Below are 19,268 nucleotides of genomic sequence, written 5' to 3'. Positions count from 1 at the left end.
AACAGCTACTACCGAAAATGTTGTCCTTTCTCTGAACTTTGGAAGCAGCGATTAGCTCTGCTTTAACTTAGGTAGTTACCTAGCGCTTTGTAAATTGTGCACAATGCCAAGCAAGCTTGCTCATTAATACATTCTTTTCAGTACTTTTGAAGGCTGCAGCATGTGCAGCGTAATGAATGCTGTATTTGGACACACACTGTGTGTAACTGGCCGTGCTCCCTCTGTCGGGGATTCACCAGGCTGCAGTGCTGGGAACACAAATCCCAAGCATGCTTGGTAAGGGCTGAGAGATCCCGGCTTTGTCACTGTAGGCCACCACTCTTAGTAAAGGTCTAATACCTGCTGTCCCTCAAGAGCAATGTGAGCAGACCATGTGCCTGATTTCCTGGGTGCCAGTACTTGTGCCATCTCTTTTAAGCATGCTTAGTACCCTGGATGCACTGCATGTCCTTCTTCAGGGCTGAAATTTCAGTTTTAGCAACTCTCTCTCTGTGGGAACACAGAAGCCAGCACACGGACTGTAGTGACACTGCAGCACAAGATGCTGTGCAGATACTCGAAGGAAGGAGAGAAGCAAGAAAACCAACGTGCATTTATCTGCCTCATTTTTTCTTTGCTACTCTATATCCTTTGGACTGACACCAGTCTTTTTGTGTGTCCTTCTGACTGCAACCTGTAATTTGATGAAAAATTGAGGTTTTTCAGCTCAAGTTTGCATTCCTGCCTCTGGCCTGTCTGCAGCAGCCATCGCACTCTTCAGTGTACTACTATGCCTATCCTTGTCTTTCTCCTGCAAACAGTATCTCTAGCTTTTATGTCCCTCTACTGATATGCCTATTCCTTTGAACTCCTACTGGTATTTACTCTTATCTGCAACCCTGCAGGAAGGATAAACATTCATTTTCAGCCACTTGTATCCCTCTGATCTTCTCACAACATACAGTCATTAAGATTAACTCCTCTACAGGCCTCTAGTGTGGGAGAGGCTCACAGCATGGAAAACTATGGAATTTATGTTTGCTGGAATGAAAATGACTTTATCATTTGATACAGCAGCAGCTTCCTAATTTTAGCCACAATTCTTAAACTGTAAATAGAAATAGTCTTTAAATCAGTGCACACAGTACTATTCAAGATAATCCCGTTAAAGGTGTTATTTTACACGTTTGGAGCTCATAATTACTAACCTAAATCAAACAAGCATGCTTTAAAGTCTCCAGATTTCTTAAGTCTGCAATATTAGCATGAGAAAAGCATTAACTTTCACACGGACTACAGCTCTTGGGCTATTATTACTAAACATTCAGGATCAAGAAATACGTATGCAGTGACACAGCATGTTTCCTGAAAGACAAATTGTACAACCTATCAAGATGTGAATCACTCCTTCTGTCACTCTCAAATGGGGAGTTCAGGTCCCTGTTTTAAGATATACCTGAAACCAGATGAGACTGCTAAGAAACAAGTGTGATACCTGAATGACAAAGCTTGACTCAATAAATTAAGCTGTAAATGGATATCCAGTCAGTTCTCAAGTAACTTTTGAACAGAAGCCATTTCAATTCCTGTTCTTTTCTTAGCACCTTCATTGTAAACCTTTACTATTAGCTGGGAAATGCACTAACCATCATTAGTTACATCTATTCTGCTTACTTTCCTGCTTATCTAACCTTGTTTATAAAGGTCTCTAAAGGCTGGCCATAAACTGCAGTAATCTAACCAAAATGTTCAAACATTAAGTAAAAACCCCAGCCATCTAGTATTTCAGGCAAACGTTAGCAACACTGAATATTACATTTGTACACATGTAACCCTTCCACAAATCTTTTAATCATCAGCGCCATCCCTGCCACTTGTACCAGACGTGGTAAGAATTCAGCTTCTGTTTCACACACAAACACTTAACACAGGAGTTAGTTTATTTATTTTAGAGAACATAAATCCAAACAGCACACCTTATGACTTAATTTCTTTCTGCTCCACAGGTTTCAGACGACTTCTAATGATAAGCTCTCCCTTGCTCGTAAGAAAGGTGTCTGACATTTCCTCTTCTGTTGGCAACCCATAAGGTAGTTTCAGTGGCTGTATCCTAAAGGCAGAAGAGTTTGCTTAGTAAGGTTCTATGTCTAGAATGGAGTATTCCAAATAAAATAAATAGCTAACAAACCTTATCAGATGTTTAACAACTTTCAGTTTGGAATTCACAGAAGGGATATTTTTGTGCAGTCTTGGTTGATGTGCCTATAAAGGACAGCATAGGTTTTAAAAATACACTTCTAAAGCACGAATCTCTGTTCACTGAACTTTCCACACTATCAGTAAAGATATAAACCACATATGCGTATTTAGATTTAGAGAAATAAAATTCATGTATTCCGATAATACCAAAAACATTAAATCAAAACTTGATCAAATTCTTGATTCCAGCAAAATGACAACTCCAGCTTTATCCCCATCACATTATTAATACAAATTTCTTCCAACTGTTCAAAATAACTGTAAATGTAAATACAGTAGTTTAGAGGTGAGACTTGCTTCACTTAAAATGATCAAACATTTTTTTCCTCCATAATATAACATTGACTAGATGAATCTTTGCACAGTGTGCAATTTGGCCTATGAAAAATTGCAAAAAGAAGTTGACACAAACTCTTAAAGTCTATTTGAAAATTCATCATACCTTTTAGATTTGGAAGTCTTTTCAGTAATAAATGAGGCCTATTTGCCTACTTGCAATGTCTAATTAGCATCACCCAGAGAGAAAGCTGAGTTCTGAGTGTTTACGAATCTGTTTTTATTTCAGCAGAATTCTTATGGTAAAGTTCTCCTCAAGAACAACAGCAATACCATACACTCATAATCTGAATTCCCAATACGTGTGTAATTTTCATTACTGTTCCTCTCAGGTCTCACACACATAATCCATTTCTCAGTTGTACTTTATAGTAGCTGTAAAGAAATCGAAGTTTAGTGACTGTAAAAATTTAAGTCCTTAAAAACAGGCAAACACACAAGAAAAACTGACACCTGAATTCTACCCTGTTTCTCTACATATCTGATGTGCATAATAAGTATGAACAACAACCATCACCACAATACCTTATCCAGTCCAAGATTATGTATTATCATCTTTTCCCAATATGGGCGACCAATTACACTTTTTATTCTAGTAACAACATGGATTTTGTGGGGCTGCTCAGGGTCACCTCCATATTTTTCATGATCTCCAGGCTGTGGTTGAAATACCTAGAATAAAAGTGTCACAGATTGTTTTTCTAAATACATGAATTATTATTACACTTAACAAAATAACTCTCTTCAGCACTGGTAAATATCTAACATCTCCGATTACATTTCTTTTCATAAGGTCAGTGCACCAAGACCTCAAATTTAGCATTATAACATTACCAAACATATTTTTATAATGGTTTGCAGATTAATGCATTGACTCTGAAGTTAAGCCATACAACTGTATGGAGATACACAGAAACATAGAATCATTAATGTCAGAAAAGAGCTCCAAGATCACCTGGTCCAACCATCACCCTACCACTAATGTCACCACTAAACCATGTCCCTAAGCACCACGTCCAACTTTTCCTTGAACACCCCCAGGGACGGTGACTCCACCACCTCCCTGGGCAACCCGTCCCAATGCCTGACTGCTCTTTCTGAGAAGAAATGTTTCCTCATTTTCAACCTGAACCTTCCCTGGCGCAACTTGAGGTCATTCCCTGTAGTCCTATCATTAGTTATCTGCGAGAAAAGGCTGACCCCCAGCTCCCCACAACAGCATTTCACCCACACGAATCTCTTAGAAGAACCTCTGTTCAGCCTACGAATGGTGAGATTTTCCACAGGCTTTATGAATGACTTTAGGAAAAGTGAAGCTAGATGGCATCTTGCAGAAAGATAAGCTATGATACAAGTTAAGCCCAGCTTCCAGTCTCTTTGGTTTTAGAGCCATTTACCCATGTCTCCAGAAATCTGCCACAGCACAGAATTAAGCCCCAAAATAAGCAGGTTGGTGTCTCTTCTCAGTGCCCCCAACCACGGCAGCACGTACCGCCTTGGGAATTCTCGACCTGGTGAACATCTGACGGGCCCAGACTGTGGGCGTTACCCCCTCGGTCCTCTTCCCCAGCACCTACACAAAACATATAAATAAATAAAAATGTAATTCGTCGTCTTACAGCCCTGAACACCCGCCAGCAGATTATACAGCCGCTTAAATTCACATTCGGCGGGCACACTGCCTGCATTTACTACATCTCGCGGCGGCTTAAGGCAAAGAGAGTACCCCGGCACTGAGGTACCCCGGCCTTTCCCAGCCAGCGGAGACCCCGACTGGCCCCCCACGGCCCCCCGGGACCCCCGGCCACCTTCCACACAGCTCCTAGCGCCAGGCCGCCGCGCCCCGCCGCGGCCGCCATTTCGTGGCGCAGCTCCCCGGCCGGGCACCGACACCTCCGCGCTCGAGTTCCGAGGCGGAGGAAGGACAAGGGTGAGGCACAGCCCCTTCCCCCGCCTCGGTTTCTATTTCTCCGGCAGCCGGTCGCCGTGCCCCGCCCGGTCCCCGTCCCCGTCCCCTCCCGGTCCCCGCCGTGGTGCCCATGTCGCGGGCGGGGGGCGATGGCACCGCGGCGCTGGAGCGGGCCGGGGCGGAGACGGTGAAGCGGGCGGTGGAGCTGGACCTGGCGTCTCGTTTCCAGGAGTCGCTGGTGTGCTACCAGGAGGGCATCGACCTGCTGCTGCAGGTGGTCAAAGGTACCGGGCGAGGGCTGTGAGTAAAGCCGTACGTGGGGCTGCGAAACCCCTCTTCCCCGCGTCCTCCCTCAGAGACCGCCAGCCGCCGTGGTCCTGAGGAGACGCGGTCGGTGTGTGCTCCGAGGGCCGGTCCCTGTCCCTGTCCCGGTCCCGGTCCCAGTCCTCGTCGCCATCCCCGTCCCCCGTCGCCTCAGGGGACGAAGCCGCGCCGGGAGGAGCCGGTGCCCGGGTGGCCGAGGTCTGGAGGGAACTCACCTGTGCGGTTTGGCTTTGCAGGCACAAAGGATGAGGCCAAAAAGCAGCGTTACCGGCAGAAAATATCCGAGTACATGACCAGGGCTGAAGACATTAAAAAGCACATTGAGAAAGAGAAACAAGGTGGGGAACTGACACTGACCCATTCGTCTTTAAATGTCCAGTATAACGTGGGCAAGATGGTTAACATAGGAATTCTGCCGGGGTCTTTACCAAAAAAACACACACATCTATGTATATATATATTTTTTTCCAGATGGCAAATACCATAAGCAAATCAGGATAGAGGAAAATGCAACAGGTTACAGCTATGAAAAGCTTTTCCAAGAGTATCTGACCGAGATTGTTTCTGAAGTTTGGGTGGAGGACCCATACATTAGGCACGTTCATCAGGCAAGTGGATATGCAGCATAGCATACGCGTGTAACAGCTAAAAAAATCCAAGTTACTAAATAAAACAAAACTTTTACAGTTGTATAACTTCCTACGGTTCTGTGAGATGCTGGTTAAGGGGCCGTGCAAAGTGAAAACTATCCACCTCCTCACTTCCTATGATGAAGTAAGTGCATAGATCTTGGTTTCTTTTTCCCCATTCTCAGGTGACACCTCACAAACACACGCAATGTATGTATTTATATAAAACTGATATATAAACTTATTCGTACTTATACGTACTTGCTAGAGAAAGGCTTTGATGCCTTCAGCAGAAAACACAGATTAAGAGAACAATGAAATGCGATTGTTGAATATAAGTAATCTCATACATTCAGAGTTATTTGATTGGTCTAACAAATTCTTGGTAAGACAGATCTTAAATGAAAAAGATACTGTTTGTAAAAAATTTGTTGTGGAAAATTCATCAAAAACAAAATGTCATTTTTTTTCCTTTTCAGACAGCTTATATAGCTGTCATTTTAGATGCTTTGATGAGCTAAAATCTTTCAAACTATCTCTGCATTTATTCTATAGTAATCTATATCTAGTTCTCAAGGGCTGAGGGCAAGCTCTTCCTCCACATCCCGTAGCGAGTGTGCCTGTAATCTGTCTGCTTCTTATCCTGTCAGCAAAAATGCAAATCTACTCTCATCCAAGAGACTTTCTTTGAGTTTAAATTATTACTAAAAAGGTTTTGTTGGGAATTTTAGGAAGAGGTGACCAAAAGTAGAATGCGGGGTTTAAAAAAAAAAAAAAGGTGGTATTTTTACTTTTATCAGGGCAGTGGGAGGAATCAACAGACAAGTGGCTTGGAAGAAATAAAACAATCATTGAGGAATTACGGAGTAACGCTGAATGTTGCATTTTCATCTTCAATACATGATCGAGAAATTAGGTGAGTGATATAAAAAAATCACTGAATGGCAATTAAAGTCAAACTGCTACATAACCCTGTAGTTAGCAAAGTGGAAGGCACTGGCCCTCACTGGATAAAGTTAGTTCTCCACACCTTCACAGTTTTATATGTTCTAACTGAACACAACATTAGATATCTGTTTGGTTTTTTTCTTGAACAGAGGAGTGCTTTGCATTGTTCCATTGTTCATACAGGTATCAGCTATGCTAGGAAATAACAGTGAAGGAGCTTGTAAGTCATGTGAATATAACTGTTTTTCTTTTTTTTCAATGTGATCATACACTTACAGTTTTCAAATTTGTTAATTTTTAAAACAGATTCAACAATGGATGGATGATTAAGATCGGAAGGGGTCTTGATTATTTTAAGAAACCAGAGGTAAAAATACTTTGACCTCTTTAACTAACACTGTAGAATTGCTTGCTCTGTGTTACCCATGTTAATTCTGTCAATTTCTGTAGGGTCGTTTCAGCATTGGATACTGTGACTTTGACTTGCGACCTTGTCATGAAACTACAGTGGACGTCTTTCATACTAAACATACAAAGAAAATGTGATCACTGCTTTAAGTGAGTGTTTTTATAAGCAGAAAAAATACAGTCATGACTAGGAGATACCACTTGGGTCCAGCTGTCCACCACCAGAAGCAAATCCATAATAGGTATTTTGTCCAGCACTCCTTTTATAATCTATAGGTTTAAGAATATTTGTGCCTTTCCACTCTGAGAAAACAAAATTGTGCAGTTCACCCACTGTGCTTATTTATCCTGTAATCTTAAGAATACAGTCAATGTCTAAATTTGAGCTTATGGAGAAGCGGTTTTAGAGTATACCTCAATACGGTCTCTCAAAGGCCTCTTTACTGTCATTTCTATTTTTACTATTAATTTTCTCTGTATTGAGCAAATTTTTGGGTTTGTATCTTTAATTGACCACCTCGCAAACTTCTGTGGCAGAGGCACCGCTTCAACCCATGTGTTCTCTTTGATGAGCAGCCTACGTATTTCATCTGATTGTTGTATTGCCTAGTCAAGACGACTGTTCCGCTGTGTTTTAATCAATCCCTTAAAAACGGATTTTACGGACTACAAGTAACTCCAAATGTAGCATTCTGTTCTCTAAGCTCCTTGCATGCAAACATTGTAGAGTTCAGTATGTAGACATTTTAGAGTCTTCTTGTACATTTCGCTGCATAATGGATTTGGGGCTGGAAAGGATGCAAGCAACATTCTAGCTGTATTACTTTCACTATTATCCATGTATGTTCTTTTATTCCATTTGCATTAGGCATGGAAAAGCATACGATCTTCTCCCAATCTTCCTCTCATTTTAATGTCTGTCCTCCTGTTGCAGTCTGAACTGCAATGAGCTATTGCCCTGCTACTTAGTCCCCTAAAAAAAAGTAGTAATTAATTTTTTAATTATTCTAGAAGTTGGATACCCAAAACTTTGTTATTAATATTGATCCTAAGGAATATGCCAATTGAAAAAAAATGACAAAAAATATTCTATCTTCCCTTCATCCTCTGGAAACCAGAAATTATCACCTGAGCTGCTGCTGCTTCTTGTCCTAAAATAAGATTTTTTTACTGTTGCCAGAAAAAATGTGCATTCTGACATGCAGAACAGGCAGTGGCCTCTTTTGCAGGTCCCATAAAGAATTTTCAACCTCAGGACTGACAGGTGCCTTATGCTTTCTATGCCTTGTAATAGAATATGTTTCTCTATTCTAGTTTTAAGCCCCTGGGCTGTGGTCCTGTACCAGTACCGCAAGAGGCAGCCCTGGTCTTCCTTCTCTTGCACATTGCTAGAACTTTTTCCTATGTTTCTTTTTCCTCATGTATTTCATTATCATTTTTTTAATTTGCTTTATTCCTCTTTTACTTTGTCATTGAATGCTGCTATTAACTCTGATGCAACATATCTATTCCACAGCTGTCAACAGCTGCTCTTTGCCTTGTTTTCAAGTTGTCTTCTTCATCTTTTTGCGTAATAATGTCTCAACTTTTCAGTGTTAAATCAGAAAAAGAGTAACATGTGCCACAGAAGCTGTATGCTATCAGTTGGTCTCCCTAAACATTCCGTAGAAGCTCTCCGTCGTGCTGCTGTGGTAATGTGTCCAGTCACTGTCATCCATTTTATGCATTTGTGTGTAATATGTACCGATTTTTAATGTGAATAAAGGCTATTTTTTATGATTTGTAATTTTAGTCATCTGTCTAAATTTTTTTCTGTATTACATAGGGCAACTCCGAGAAGCTAGGTAATGCCTCAGAGGTCAGCTATTTATGGAAGAAAGTTCACTGTGAATACATTAAGCACCCTGAATGTGAAGCTTTGTCTATTTTGACCTAGTCCAGCAATTTCAGACATACAGGGGCTAAATGAAAAGCCACTGTTGATATTTTAGATCAACTTTAAATTTTAGTATTTAATTGGAAATTTAGATATTTTCAACTCAGGACTTTTGCTTTCTGCATCGTGTAATATAACATGCTTCTCTGTTCCACTAGTAAGCCGCAATGATTTGGTCTGGTACCGATACCACACGAGCCAACCCTGGTTTTCCCTCTCTTCATTGCTAGATCTTTTTCTGTTTTCTAATTGTGAAATCAGAAGCTGACGCTATTGATTTCCTTCCAGATCTCGTGGATATGAAGTATCTGCATATGTACAACTAAGCCTTCAGTGACATACTAGTTGGCAGTGTGCTGCAATTTTTACTTGCAAGTCCTTTATCCCTGCATAGTTCCTTTCATTGTCTGTAGGAACAATGCAGGAAGAGGAATGGGCATCAGTAAATGGAAAACAAAAATCGGTTGTCCTCTTCAGCATTCGTTTTATCAGAGCAATATAAAAGCACAAGTTTTGCAATTGTTTTACTTATTTCAGGCCATGTTCTTCTGTGATGCCACGTGTATATAGTCAGGTCATCACCTGGACCGAGCAGTCAGGGCTGTGCCTCTCGGTACCAGCTTAAAGAGGGTGAAGGTAATGGTAATTGTGGTAAAATAAAAAGGAGAAAGGCAATTGTATTTCTGGTAAAATCCAAGCGCATCCCCAAAAGGGACTCTGTTGTTCTGTTGGTCTAGAAGATCTTGGAGGTCTCCCAACCTTAATGATTCTATGATTTCTCTCCTAAAACATGGATATTTAGGTAAATAGAGTTTCTGGACCAAGAATAATCCCTCTGAACAGTTTTCTTTTGAATTTAACTTAGACAAAACAGTGCACTTGAGTAGCACCTTGGAGCACAGATGCCTAATGAACCCTAATTTCAGTGCCATGCATTTTTTTTTTTTTTTTGATTAGCACAAGGAGACATCCAAAAGAAAAACAGAATCCCAAACAAGAAATTCAAGACACCCTCAGGGAAAAGACCAATGATTAAGCATTTTAAATGATAGTTAGAAAAACACTAAATTCCTACTAACCCTTTGCTCCCTTAAGAATTGCTACAGGAGGAGGACGAATCTAAGGAGGTTGTTTGTGTTTTCTGTTGCTCTCTCCCTGTAATACTGGCGGATCCCTAAGCAGCATTGAATAATCGAGACATGCCCATTTTTTCTGCAGTCACTGGAAATACCTGCTGTCAGAGGGGACATGTGATACAAGCACCTTTACAGCAGCTGCCAGGGCCAGGATGTTCATGCTCCGTGGACTCCTGGAGATGTAAGATAGCCAAAGAATTTCCAAACATGAAAGGGAACCTCAGAAATGTAGAGAATTGTAAACTGTTACCAGTTGTTATAATCCAAGTTGGGCTGATACAAACCAGCTCTTGTGAGCTGTTAAGCCTCGTGAAATCAGACAGTGATTAATAGATAAAGCTGGCTGGCCTTCCAAGGAACAATACTGAACTTAGGTCAGCTAGAGATCATCAGGCGACACAGCAAGTCTGCCCAGGAAAAATAGACTGAGCCAAAATACGTAATTGTAATAGAGTACGGGGGAATCCCTTCCAGATTAGTTGGACTACCCCAAGGAAGTTTTTCACTGGCATTTGGCGTAGACAATACTGCTGAAAAAGCTCCAGAGGCTGTGGCAGCTGCCTTTGTTGTAGGCTGTCAGCCAAAAATTCAAGAGCAATTACGATTTGTTGCTGTTGGGTGGCAGACTAAGCCTCTTAACTGAAGTAGTTACCATTGCTAATCTCTGCAGTGCATGTCAGGAGAGACGGTGACACTGAACTCATGGCACTGCAAATTCAACATTTTGCTCCTGGAAATACAAGCAGAAATATAGAACTATAAGAAACTGAGGCAGGAAAAGAGGAGGAATGGAAAAGACTCTTCCCCTACACTACAGTCTCAGAAATGTAATTAGGACATCCCGAAGGACATAAACATCATTGCTCCTTTACTTTCTTTAGACCAGACTGGTCTTTTTTTATCTTGCCCTATTAATGTCAAGATTGCTTCTCGTCTACTTGACACTGGTGCTTCTCGATCCAATTTATGTGCTCTGATTTTCCTGCAGCCCCATTTCTGATCATCACACTTTCAAGTCTTGCTGCCCCTAGCAAGACTTGCTAGGTTAAGACCTAGAAAAAGACTTACGAAAATTGGTTGTACTATATGCCGTGCCCCAGTTGGAATCTACCTCGATGTGCCTGTACCTAAACAGGGCAAATTTACACCTTTTTTGCTGAACAATTTAAGTACTACTGAAGGGTAATTCGGGGAAGGAGGTGTATAGCCTGGAAGTACATAAGCTCTGTAACAGCCTCATTTGGCCAGTGTTCCTATCAGCAGAGGCGACTCCCATCATTGTGCCTGGTAGGAAGGAGGCACATGTAAGGGACTGAGACATGGCCTTTGAGCTGCTATCTGCAAGGACGGAGATAAAGAAGCCAGTGCATCAGCACAGCAGCAGTTTTCCATCTACCCCATTCAGACTCTGTCAGCCAATTTTACCTTCTTTGCCACAGAACCAGTGTGGGATGCCTGCACCGTTCTCCCTGGTTTAAGCAGCGATGGTGTCTGTCAGCATGGAGTGATAAAGGGCTGCAGCCTCTTCTTACAGCGGCTTACATCCTACAGCTTGGGAACCTTCAGCACAGGTAGAGTGAAATCTAATTGCTATTAGGTACTATTAAGCAAAAGCACAAGATTAAACAGCTTTGATAGCTAATAAAGAGGAGTAAAAACTTGTAGAAATTAACCTTTTAATTTTGTTTTCAATAAATTAGCAGGAGAAGTTTAATAATTTCAAAATGCAAGTCACATTAACATTGTCATATTCTCACATAACAGATTCCACTTGCTGTGCAACTCATCATCTTGTGGACACGTTCTTAGTAGTGTGCTTGATAGGGCAGTGATTTCTTTTGGGCAAAACTTACTGCCAGAAAGGCTCTTTACCAGCTCACTGCACAGTGCTGGTGGCAGCCACTGCTCTGGCAGCTCAATGTTACAGGCTTCAATTCTTCCATGCTTTACATCCATATCTACTTTAACGTCAAGAACTGAATCCTTATAGACCATGTTAAAGCATATGCTAACGCTGAACTTTGGTGTCTTTCCATAAATCCATTCCCAGGTTTGTAGTTCTTTAGATTTAGTATTAATTCCAGGAAGCACAGTCTCATCAGTTGGGTTTATTAAGGTGATACGATGATCGATTTGGTGCTGTATAGCATATTCTTCAGCAATGGCATCCAGCAGCATCTCACAAGTTAAACTAGGATCCTCTTCAAAGAGATTTCTCACTGATGCAGGCACACTGGGAGTGGCATTGCTTTTAAGTCCCTTATAAGGACTCTTTAGCACATCAGATAAAACAAACTTATCCGCATTACACAGTAAGGTGCAGTGGTGATAAGCAGTTGTCCTTCCCAGCTTTGCAGCAGTACCTGAAATTTTGTATTGCCTATCTAGCAAGATGTCATACCTGTCAGTGACGTGGATATTTAACTGTGGCCGCAAGGCTTTCAGTGCCTTCACAACTAGTTTCAAGTTTTCCATTCGTTCATATTTTTTCCTCGTTGTGAAGAAAGTTAAATTGATATTGCCTAAGTCATGGTAAACTGTCCCTCCTCCACTTCTCCTCCGGGCTAATTTTATATTTTTTTGCCTCATTAGCTTGAGATTGCATTCCTGCCAGGGATTCTGATGTCTCCCTATTACCACAGCTGGGGAATTTCTCCACAAGAAGAGGACCGGGCGGTTCTCTAAATTCATGTGGTCGTGGATCCAGTCTTCCACTGCTAGATTGTGGTAAACATCATTAGAAATTGACTGGATAATGAATCCTCCACTAGCTGCGTCTCTGAAGCCAGCTTTTGGAGTCCTGAGGATGCAGGATAACTGTAGGCAGTTCTTGAATGATGACTGAAGTACCATATTTTTAATAATGAAACAGTAGATGGAAAAAATAAGTGGCCTGGTAAAGCTGAAGGTGGCAAGCGCACAACCCGCTGTTGTAACGGCAAGGAATTACTAGCTGCAGTCATGCTCTTCCCAAAGTAAATATGATCTCAAACTGCTGCGAGTTACAAGGCAGCCTTCTCCTCCCCAGGCTGATGATGCTGTTCCAACCCTGCCGTGCGCTTAACACAAAAGCTGGGGTTGTCAGGGGAGCTTCTTGCAGTTGGTTACCTCTGGTACCTGAAAAACCAAGGGAACAAGTGGAAGCAAATTGTATTTTCTCCCTCAATACATGCTTGCTCGTGTTTTGCATATTTTGCCAAATTGAGCTCTGGCAGTATAGCTTTATGAATACTTTTTCACTGAGCTGATAAAAGAACCACACGAGCGTGGTGTCTCAGCGAGGAGCCCCACCGAAAGGTCAGGGGGGGCCCTCAGCCCCGCGCCCCCCCGACCGCCATCTTACGCCCCTCCAACCCCCCCGCCGCCATCTTTCCCCCCCCACACACACCTCACCGGCCGGCCCCGCGCTGCTCACGGCGGGGCGGGCAGGGAAGGAGGGCGCCGTTAGAGCCGTTAGAGCCGTTGGCGGCCCCTCAGCGCCCTCCTCGCCGCCTTCCGCTTCCCGGGTTAGAGGTGCTGGAGCGTGCGCCGCGGGCAGGGGCGGGCTGAGCTAAAGCCCTGCTTTAAAACAACCACTACCACCAGTGAGGAAATACAGTAAAAGTTTGTACGTATTTGAGTGGTTTTAAACAGAACAGGCCGGTGCTGATCTTCACTCGGATCATGCCAGCTAGAGGCAGATTCACAACATATAAAAGTGGACGGCTTGTGCAAGATCAGTCTATGCAATTAATTCCTCACCACGGGATGTTCTGGATGCCAGAAGCTTTCACGTCTTCAAGGGGAGACTGAACAAGTAGTGACAAATGCACAGAGGCTTATCAAATTCAGATAAGATATCCACGGTGTCCATGAAGATATAGAGGCTAAATGCTGATGGCATAATTGATAGCAAGTTGGAATTGAACAAAGGCTAGATGATTACAGTGTATGTACCAGATTGTCTTCAGATTTGTACTGATTAGGGGAATTCTTAAAGTCTGCGAGACCCAAGCCATAATTCTACAAGACCTATAATCTGTATTTAAATTTAGACTGCTGATGTATTCATGAAGTGTTGTATATGATGTATGTGTATTCATGATGTGCATGTATTCTTGCATGCTTTTCTCTCTCATTCCTCAATAATGGGACTCCCAAGACATCAAGGAATTGTAGACAAAAAGGTTGGAAGAGTGGGTTGTGAGAAATCACAAATGTAGGCTATTCCCTTTGAAGAAGAACAGTGACAAGCAGGAACTTTTTCTTCTTTCTTGTTCTAGAAATAAGTGACTTGGGAAGAAAAACCAAGTTGATATCCATATTCAGATGAAACAAATCATTCGAGGAAGCAATTTGGGTTTGGGGATGTAATTCCCAGATTTTTGTATGTTCACTTTACTAATAAAATTGCTTATTATGGAGCCTGAATCGACTTCATCTTCTGAGTGAAGAAACACTTCTAGGACACCTATATTCCCTGAAATGTGAAGGAGAAAAAAAGGCAGATAAAAGGTGAGAGATTAAAGACGTGAGCTTGGGGTTGTTTCCCACTGAAGAACTGGAGCATTTACAGCGAGAACATAACTTACAAAACTCTTAAATGTGTGGGTGTAGTAGGGCAAGCGATCAGTAAGAAACTGCTACCACATGAGAGAGAGGCTAAAAGGAGCCTGACGTGACATGTGCCCCAGCACTCGGCATGTTGCGTTATCACGTTAAAAAACGAGTTGGTAATTATTCTGAACAGTTTGAAGTGGGCATAACTTGTTGCTAAATTAGACTGGTGATAGCTCAGCTTGGCACTGGGGTGAACTGTTTTGTAATGCATAGTGTAAAGAGCATGTGGACTTAAAACTGTGTTTAATCCATAAAACCTTGTTGATTTAGTGTTCCAAATATTAGTTGGCATAATGCAAAAATGAACTTGGGCCCTTGAACGCTGGTCGGAGGAAGTGAAACACATCCTGTGGCATTTCTGATGTTACTGAAATATATATACATATATATGTACATATATATATGTATGTGCTGGAGCATTTGTTTCCATTTCAGCACTTAGCCCTCAGAAATTAGCGATGCGTCGCTTCCACGTTTTGCCACGGGGTGTCGGTAAAAACATACCGCGAGCTGCTGGACGCCTTGCTCTTCAGCTTGAAAGCAGGTGGGCCTAAGGCAGCTCTCTCTCTCTCTCTCTCTTTTTTTTTTTTTTTTTTTTTTTTTTAGTTAGAACCAGAATTTGCTACGAACGTGTGCAGAATACTAAATGGGCAGTTAAAAATGCCTTGGGGGTGTTTCTCATGTGCTGATGAGTAAAATACATATTCAATGAGAAGTACTTTTCCTGAAAAGTGGTTTTGCTGAAGACAAACCCAGCAAGATAATTCGAAATATTGTCAATATGCAAAAAGTGTGAATTTATAGACTGGATTATACTGCATTTTAAACCAGAAATCCGAAGAGACGAATAAATCTGGGAATGTGCATTCACCCCTTGGCAAGATCTAGCAAAAGCTGCTTAGTGACACTTTTCCAGATTTTTATTTTAATTCTAATCTCTTGTTTGTTTTTGCCTCTAGTGTTTCAGCCCTGAGACCTGTGAGGACAGGGGGTCTTTGAAAGCGGGATTAAAGAGCAGGCGAGCCCGTCGCACGGCGCTACGATGCCAGAAGCGGGGAGGCGACCGCGGTGTGAGGCGGGCAGCACGCGGGCCGTTGCCCGGCGCCCAGCGGACGCGCGGGGCGCAGCCGTTGGGGCGTGGCGGGCCCGCCCCGGGCTGCAGGGCAGGGGCACGGCGGGGAGCGAGGAGAGGGACGCAAGGGGGTGAGTGCCTTGTTTAGTCTGGAGAAGAGGAGGCTCAGGGGGGATCTTATTGCTCTCTACAACTGCCTGAAAGGAAGGGGTGGGGAGCTGGGGGTCGGCCTCTTCTTGCAGGTAGCTAGTGATAGGACTAGAGGGAATGGCCTCAAGCTGTGCCAGGGGAGGTTCAGGTAGGAAATGAGGAGACATTTCTTCTCAGAAAGAGCAGTCAGGCATTGGGACGGGTTGCCCAGGGAGGTGGTGGAGTCACCATCCCTGGGGGTGTTCAAGGAAAAGTTGGACGTGGTGCTTAGGGACATGGTTCAGTGGGTGACATTAGTGGTAGGGTGATGGTTGGACCAGATGGTCTTGGAGGTCTTTTCCAACCTTAGTGATTCTATGGTTCTATGAGTACTTAAGGGATCTGAATGATGTGAAGCTGTTCTGGATTATCTTTGAAAGGCTATGGCAACCAGGAATGCTTTCAGAGGACTGCAGGAAAGCAGATGTCACTCATGCTTTCAAGAAGGGAGGGTATGAGGATTTGGGGAACTACAGGCTGGTCAGTCTTGTCCCTATCGTTGGGAAGGTATGGAGCAAATAATCTTGGAAAGCATTTTGAAATATTAAGGAAAGAAGGTGACTGGGAGTAGGCAGCATGGATTTATGAAGACAGACCTTAATAACATGAAAAGGGATCTGAATATGTTCTGCATACTCTGTCTCCGCTGCATGTGATTCTCAATTAAATAACTGGGTGTGAATAGTTCAGGTGTGGTGGTTTTCTTTTCTTTTCTTTTTTTCTTTTTCTTTTTTTTTTTTTTTTTGCTTGTCTGTGGTTGGATCCCACAAGTTTTATCACTGACTTTGATGAATAAAGTTTCAGCTTGTAGTTGCCTGAACTTAAGCATCTGTAAGAGCAGATCAAACATTTATCACCAAGTACAAAAATGACATCAAAACACTTGAAGTATTTTCACTTTTTTATTCCTCCCAAAGGTAAGAAAGGAGAGGATTTTGGCATTGGAGAGCTAGTTTCTGACACTGAGATATTTTCTGAATTAGAATGCTGCTGTAAGAAAAAAGGCAAAACACTCCGTAAAGTGATTTTAAAGGTTCTGTTTTATTTTTTTCTGCTTAAAATATTTAGACACAAGTACTGCAAAATACTGTGTTTCAATATGGTAAAAATTTGTGCTTTGTGTGATACAGAAGAATGCCAATTGCAAAATCAAATCCACCTTTTGATTAATTTTTTACTTACAGTAAGGAGACTGCTTTTTAGGTACTGTTGTTGTGTACACTGTGGAGAACAAGGAGCCAAAGAGCATCTTAAATGATTAAGCCCTACAAAACTGGGAACTCAAAAACAGTTTTAGGGACTTAATCAGTCCAAAACTGTACTAACTGGTCATGCTAATACTCTCGCTGAGAGTCATTTAGTGCTGCATGAAGCTTAGAGTGGTCTTAATGTGAGTTTCATTCCTGTTGCAAGTGGGTTGCCTTATCGCAGTTCAGAAGATGGTGGTGAAATAGTGGTAGTCAAGTTACACTGCTTTATGGCAAGCATAAATAATAGTTATTTTAGGAATTATAAATGGTATCAGATTTTTCAAAATGTTCTTTTCCACAGATTGAGTAAAAGTAGTATTGTGAGGGAGCAAATGCTGCATATTCTATCTGGAAATTTGAATCCTTAGCACTCAGTGAGATACTGAGGCACTAACAGCTTGTAAATGATGGTGACCTGCTCTCTTCCCTTCCTGGAAAGACTTGGGTGATGCATATAATTGGAGACAGTTTTGAGTATCTTGGTCAGAGAGAACAGAATAATATTAGGATAGGATCCATCTCATCTAATTAGGATAGGATCCAACTCATCTAATGCAGACGACACCAAGTTAGGTGCGTGTGTCGATCTGCTCGAGGGTAGGAAGGCTCTGCAGGAGGATCTGGATAGGCTGGACCGATGGGCCGAGGCCAACAGTTTGAAGTTCAACAAGGCCAAGTGCCGGGTCCTGCACCTGGGGTACAACAACCCCAAACAGAGCTACAGGCTGGGAGATGTGTGGTTGGAAAGCTGCCTGGCAGAGAAGGACCTGGGAGTAGTGGTTGACAGTCGGCTGAATATGAGCCAGCAGTGTGCTCAGGCGGCCAAGAAGGCCAGCAGCATCCTGGCTTGCATTAGAAACAGCGTGGCCAGCAGGTCCAGGGAAGTGATTGTCCCCCTGTACTCGGCTCTGGTGAGGCCGCACCTCGAGTACTGCATTCAGTTTTGGGCCCCTTGCTACAAGAAGGACATGGAGGTGCTCGAGCGAGTCCAGAGAAGGGCTACGAAGCTGGTGAAGGGTCTGGAGAACAAGTCTTACAAGGAGCGGCTGAGGGAGCTGGGACTGTTTAGTCTGGAGAAGAGGAGGCTCAGGGGTGACTTTATTGCACTCTACAGGTACCTGAAGGGAGGCTGTAGCGAGGTGGGGGTTGGTCTCTTCTCCCACATGCCTGGTGACAGGATGAGGGGGAATGGGTTAAAGTTGCGCCAGGGGAGGTTTAGGTTGGATATTCGGAAGAACTTCTTTACTGAACGGGTTGTTAGTCACTGGAATAGGCTGCTCAGGGAAGTGGTTGAGTCACCATCCCTGGAGGTCTTTAAAAGACGTTTAGATGTAGAGCTTAGGGATATGGTTTAGTGGAGGACTTGTTAGTGTTAGGTCAGAGGTTGGACTCGGTGATCTTGGAGGTCTCTTCCAACCTAGACTATTCTGTGATTCTGTTCTGTGATTCTGTAATTTGACATGTCAAATGATGATGGCTATAATAGAGATGTCCAGGCTGTCTTCATTGTCAGAGGGAAGAAACAGGTACTCCTAGAGCATGATTAATTTTAGGATGAATGTCCAAAATGGATCATGTGAATTGCATTTAGAAATCTCTTTACAGATACCCAAAATTGTCAGGTGAATCGTAGTCCTAAATAAAAATGCATTTTTTTGCACTGCTAGTAAAAAGAAGAAAACCCTTGGATTATTGGAATCAAGTGAACATCACAGAATTCAGTGCTTAGATACTGACTTTTCCATGCATTACATGGTCAGTCTGATTAAACAAGGGACTTTGTGCATCACAGTGTATTCATTTCTTGGTTAGACTGGGATTGTAGAAATCTGAGGACTCAAAACATTGGAAAGCTGTATGAGGAACTGATGCTCCTTTAAACTGAGATGATAAAGGTGAGTTGATACGTGCCAAAACAGTAACTCTCGTTTCCTAGAAAAAGGCCACATATAATATATATATATATATTTAAGACAAAATTGTTTCTGGGAAATTATCCTTTTTAAGTAATTGATGAATTAATAATTTATCTGCTACATTTCTGCTGGCCTTTGGTATGTATGGCCCTATCTCAGAGGTGATTGAAGGGCTCTCCTACGATCTGACAGAGCTATGGCGAGTAAGACTGTTGGAACCTTGAGACCAGGCCCTTTACTGTGAAGTAGGCCCTGCAGATCCTTGAAGATGAGGTAAAATATTTATTCTTCCTTGTCCTCATAGACTGAAGATCTGAGGAAGATAAACCATGAGCTAAGGCAACATGTCATACAACTGCTTGAGAAGAAGCAAGTGGT

The 19,268-nt window shown here is 42.5% G+C and overlaps 3 protein-coding genes across 4 annotated transcripts; 1 reads left to right on the top strand and 2 right to left on the bottom strand.

Moving 5' to 3' along the window:
• Positions 1 to 1,901: 1,901 nt before the first annotated feature.
• Positions 1,902 to 4,512, bottom strand: MRPL30 (mitochondrial ribosomal protein L30). Its single transcript, XM_035315879.1, has 5 exons — positions 4,383 to 4,512; positions 4,067 to 4,147; positions 3,100 to 3,246; positions 2,168 to 2,241; positions 1,902 to 2,089 (listed from the first exon to the last, which is right to left on the bottom strand). Exons 1-5 carry the CDS (start codon positions 4,431 to 4,433, stop codon positions 1,957 to 1,959), a joined length of 486 nt encoding a protein of 161 aa, XP_035171770.1. The 5' UTR covers positions 4,434 to 4,512; the 3' UTR covers positions 1,902 to 1,956.
• On the top strand, positions 4,471 to 8,578 carry MITD1 (microtubule interacting and trafficking domain containing 1). The gene is made up of 7 exons (XM_035315785.1): positions 4,471 to 4,767; positions 5,044 to 5,145; positions 5,279 to 5,415; positions 5,495 to 5,581; positions 6,237 to 6,352; positions 6,691 to 6,751; positions 6,835 to 8,578. Exons 1-7 carry the CDS (start codon positions 4,614 to 4,616, stop codon positions 6,928 to 6,930), a joined length of 753 nt encoding a protein of 250 aa, XP_035171676.1. The 5' UTR covers positions 4,471 to 4,613; the 3' UTR covers positions 6,931 to 8,578.
• Positions 8,579 to 11,494: 2,916 nt separating this feature from the next.
• LIPT1 (lipoyltransferase 1) lies at positions 11,495 to 13,368 on the bottom strand. Of its 2 annotated transcripts, none has more exons than XM_035315776.1 (2): positions 13,258 to 13,368; positions 11,495 to 12,981 (listed from the first exon to the last, which is right to left on the bottom strand). In XM_035315776.1, exon 2 carries the CDS (start codon positions 12,715 to 12,717, stop codon positions 11,596 to 11,598), a length of 1,122 nt encoding a protein of 373 aa, XP_035171667.1. In that variant the 5' UTR covers positions 12,718 to 12,981; positions 13,258 to 13,368; the 3' UTR covers positions 11,495 to 11,595. The 2 variants fall into 2 exon arrangements, with proteins under 2 accessions (XP_035171667.1, XP_035171657.1); XM_035315766.1 differs by having other exon boundaries at positions 13,253 to 13,300.
• Between the last annotated feature and the right edge of the window lie 5,900 nt (positions 13,369 to 19,268).

Source organism: Oxyura jamaicensis, chromosome 1 (assembly GCF_011077185.1).
Source record: "Oxyura jamaicensis isolate SHBP4307 breed ruddy duck chromosome 1, BPBGC_Ojam_1.0, whole genome shotgun sequence".
Lineage (NCBI taxonomy): Eukaryota > Metazoa > Chordata > Aves > Anseriformes > Anatidae > Oxyura > Oxyura jamaicensis.
This window is presented reverse-complemented; position numbering and strand designations above follow the sequence as displayed.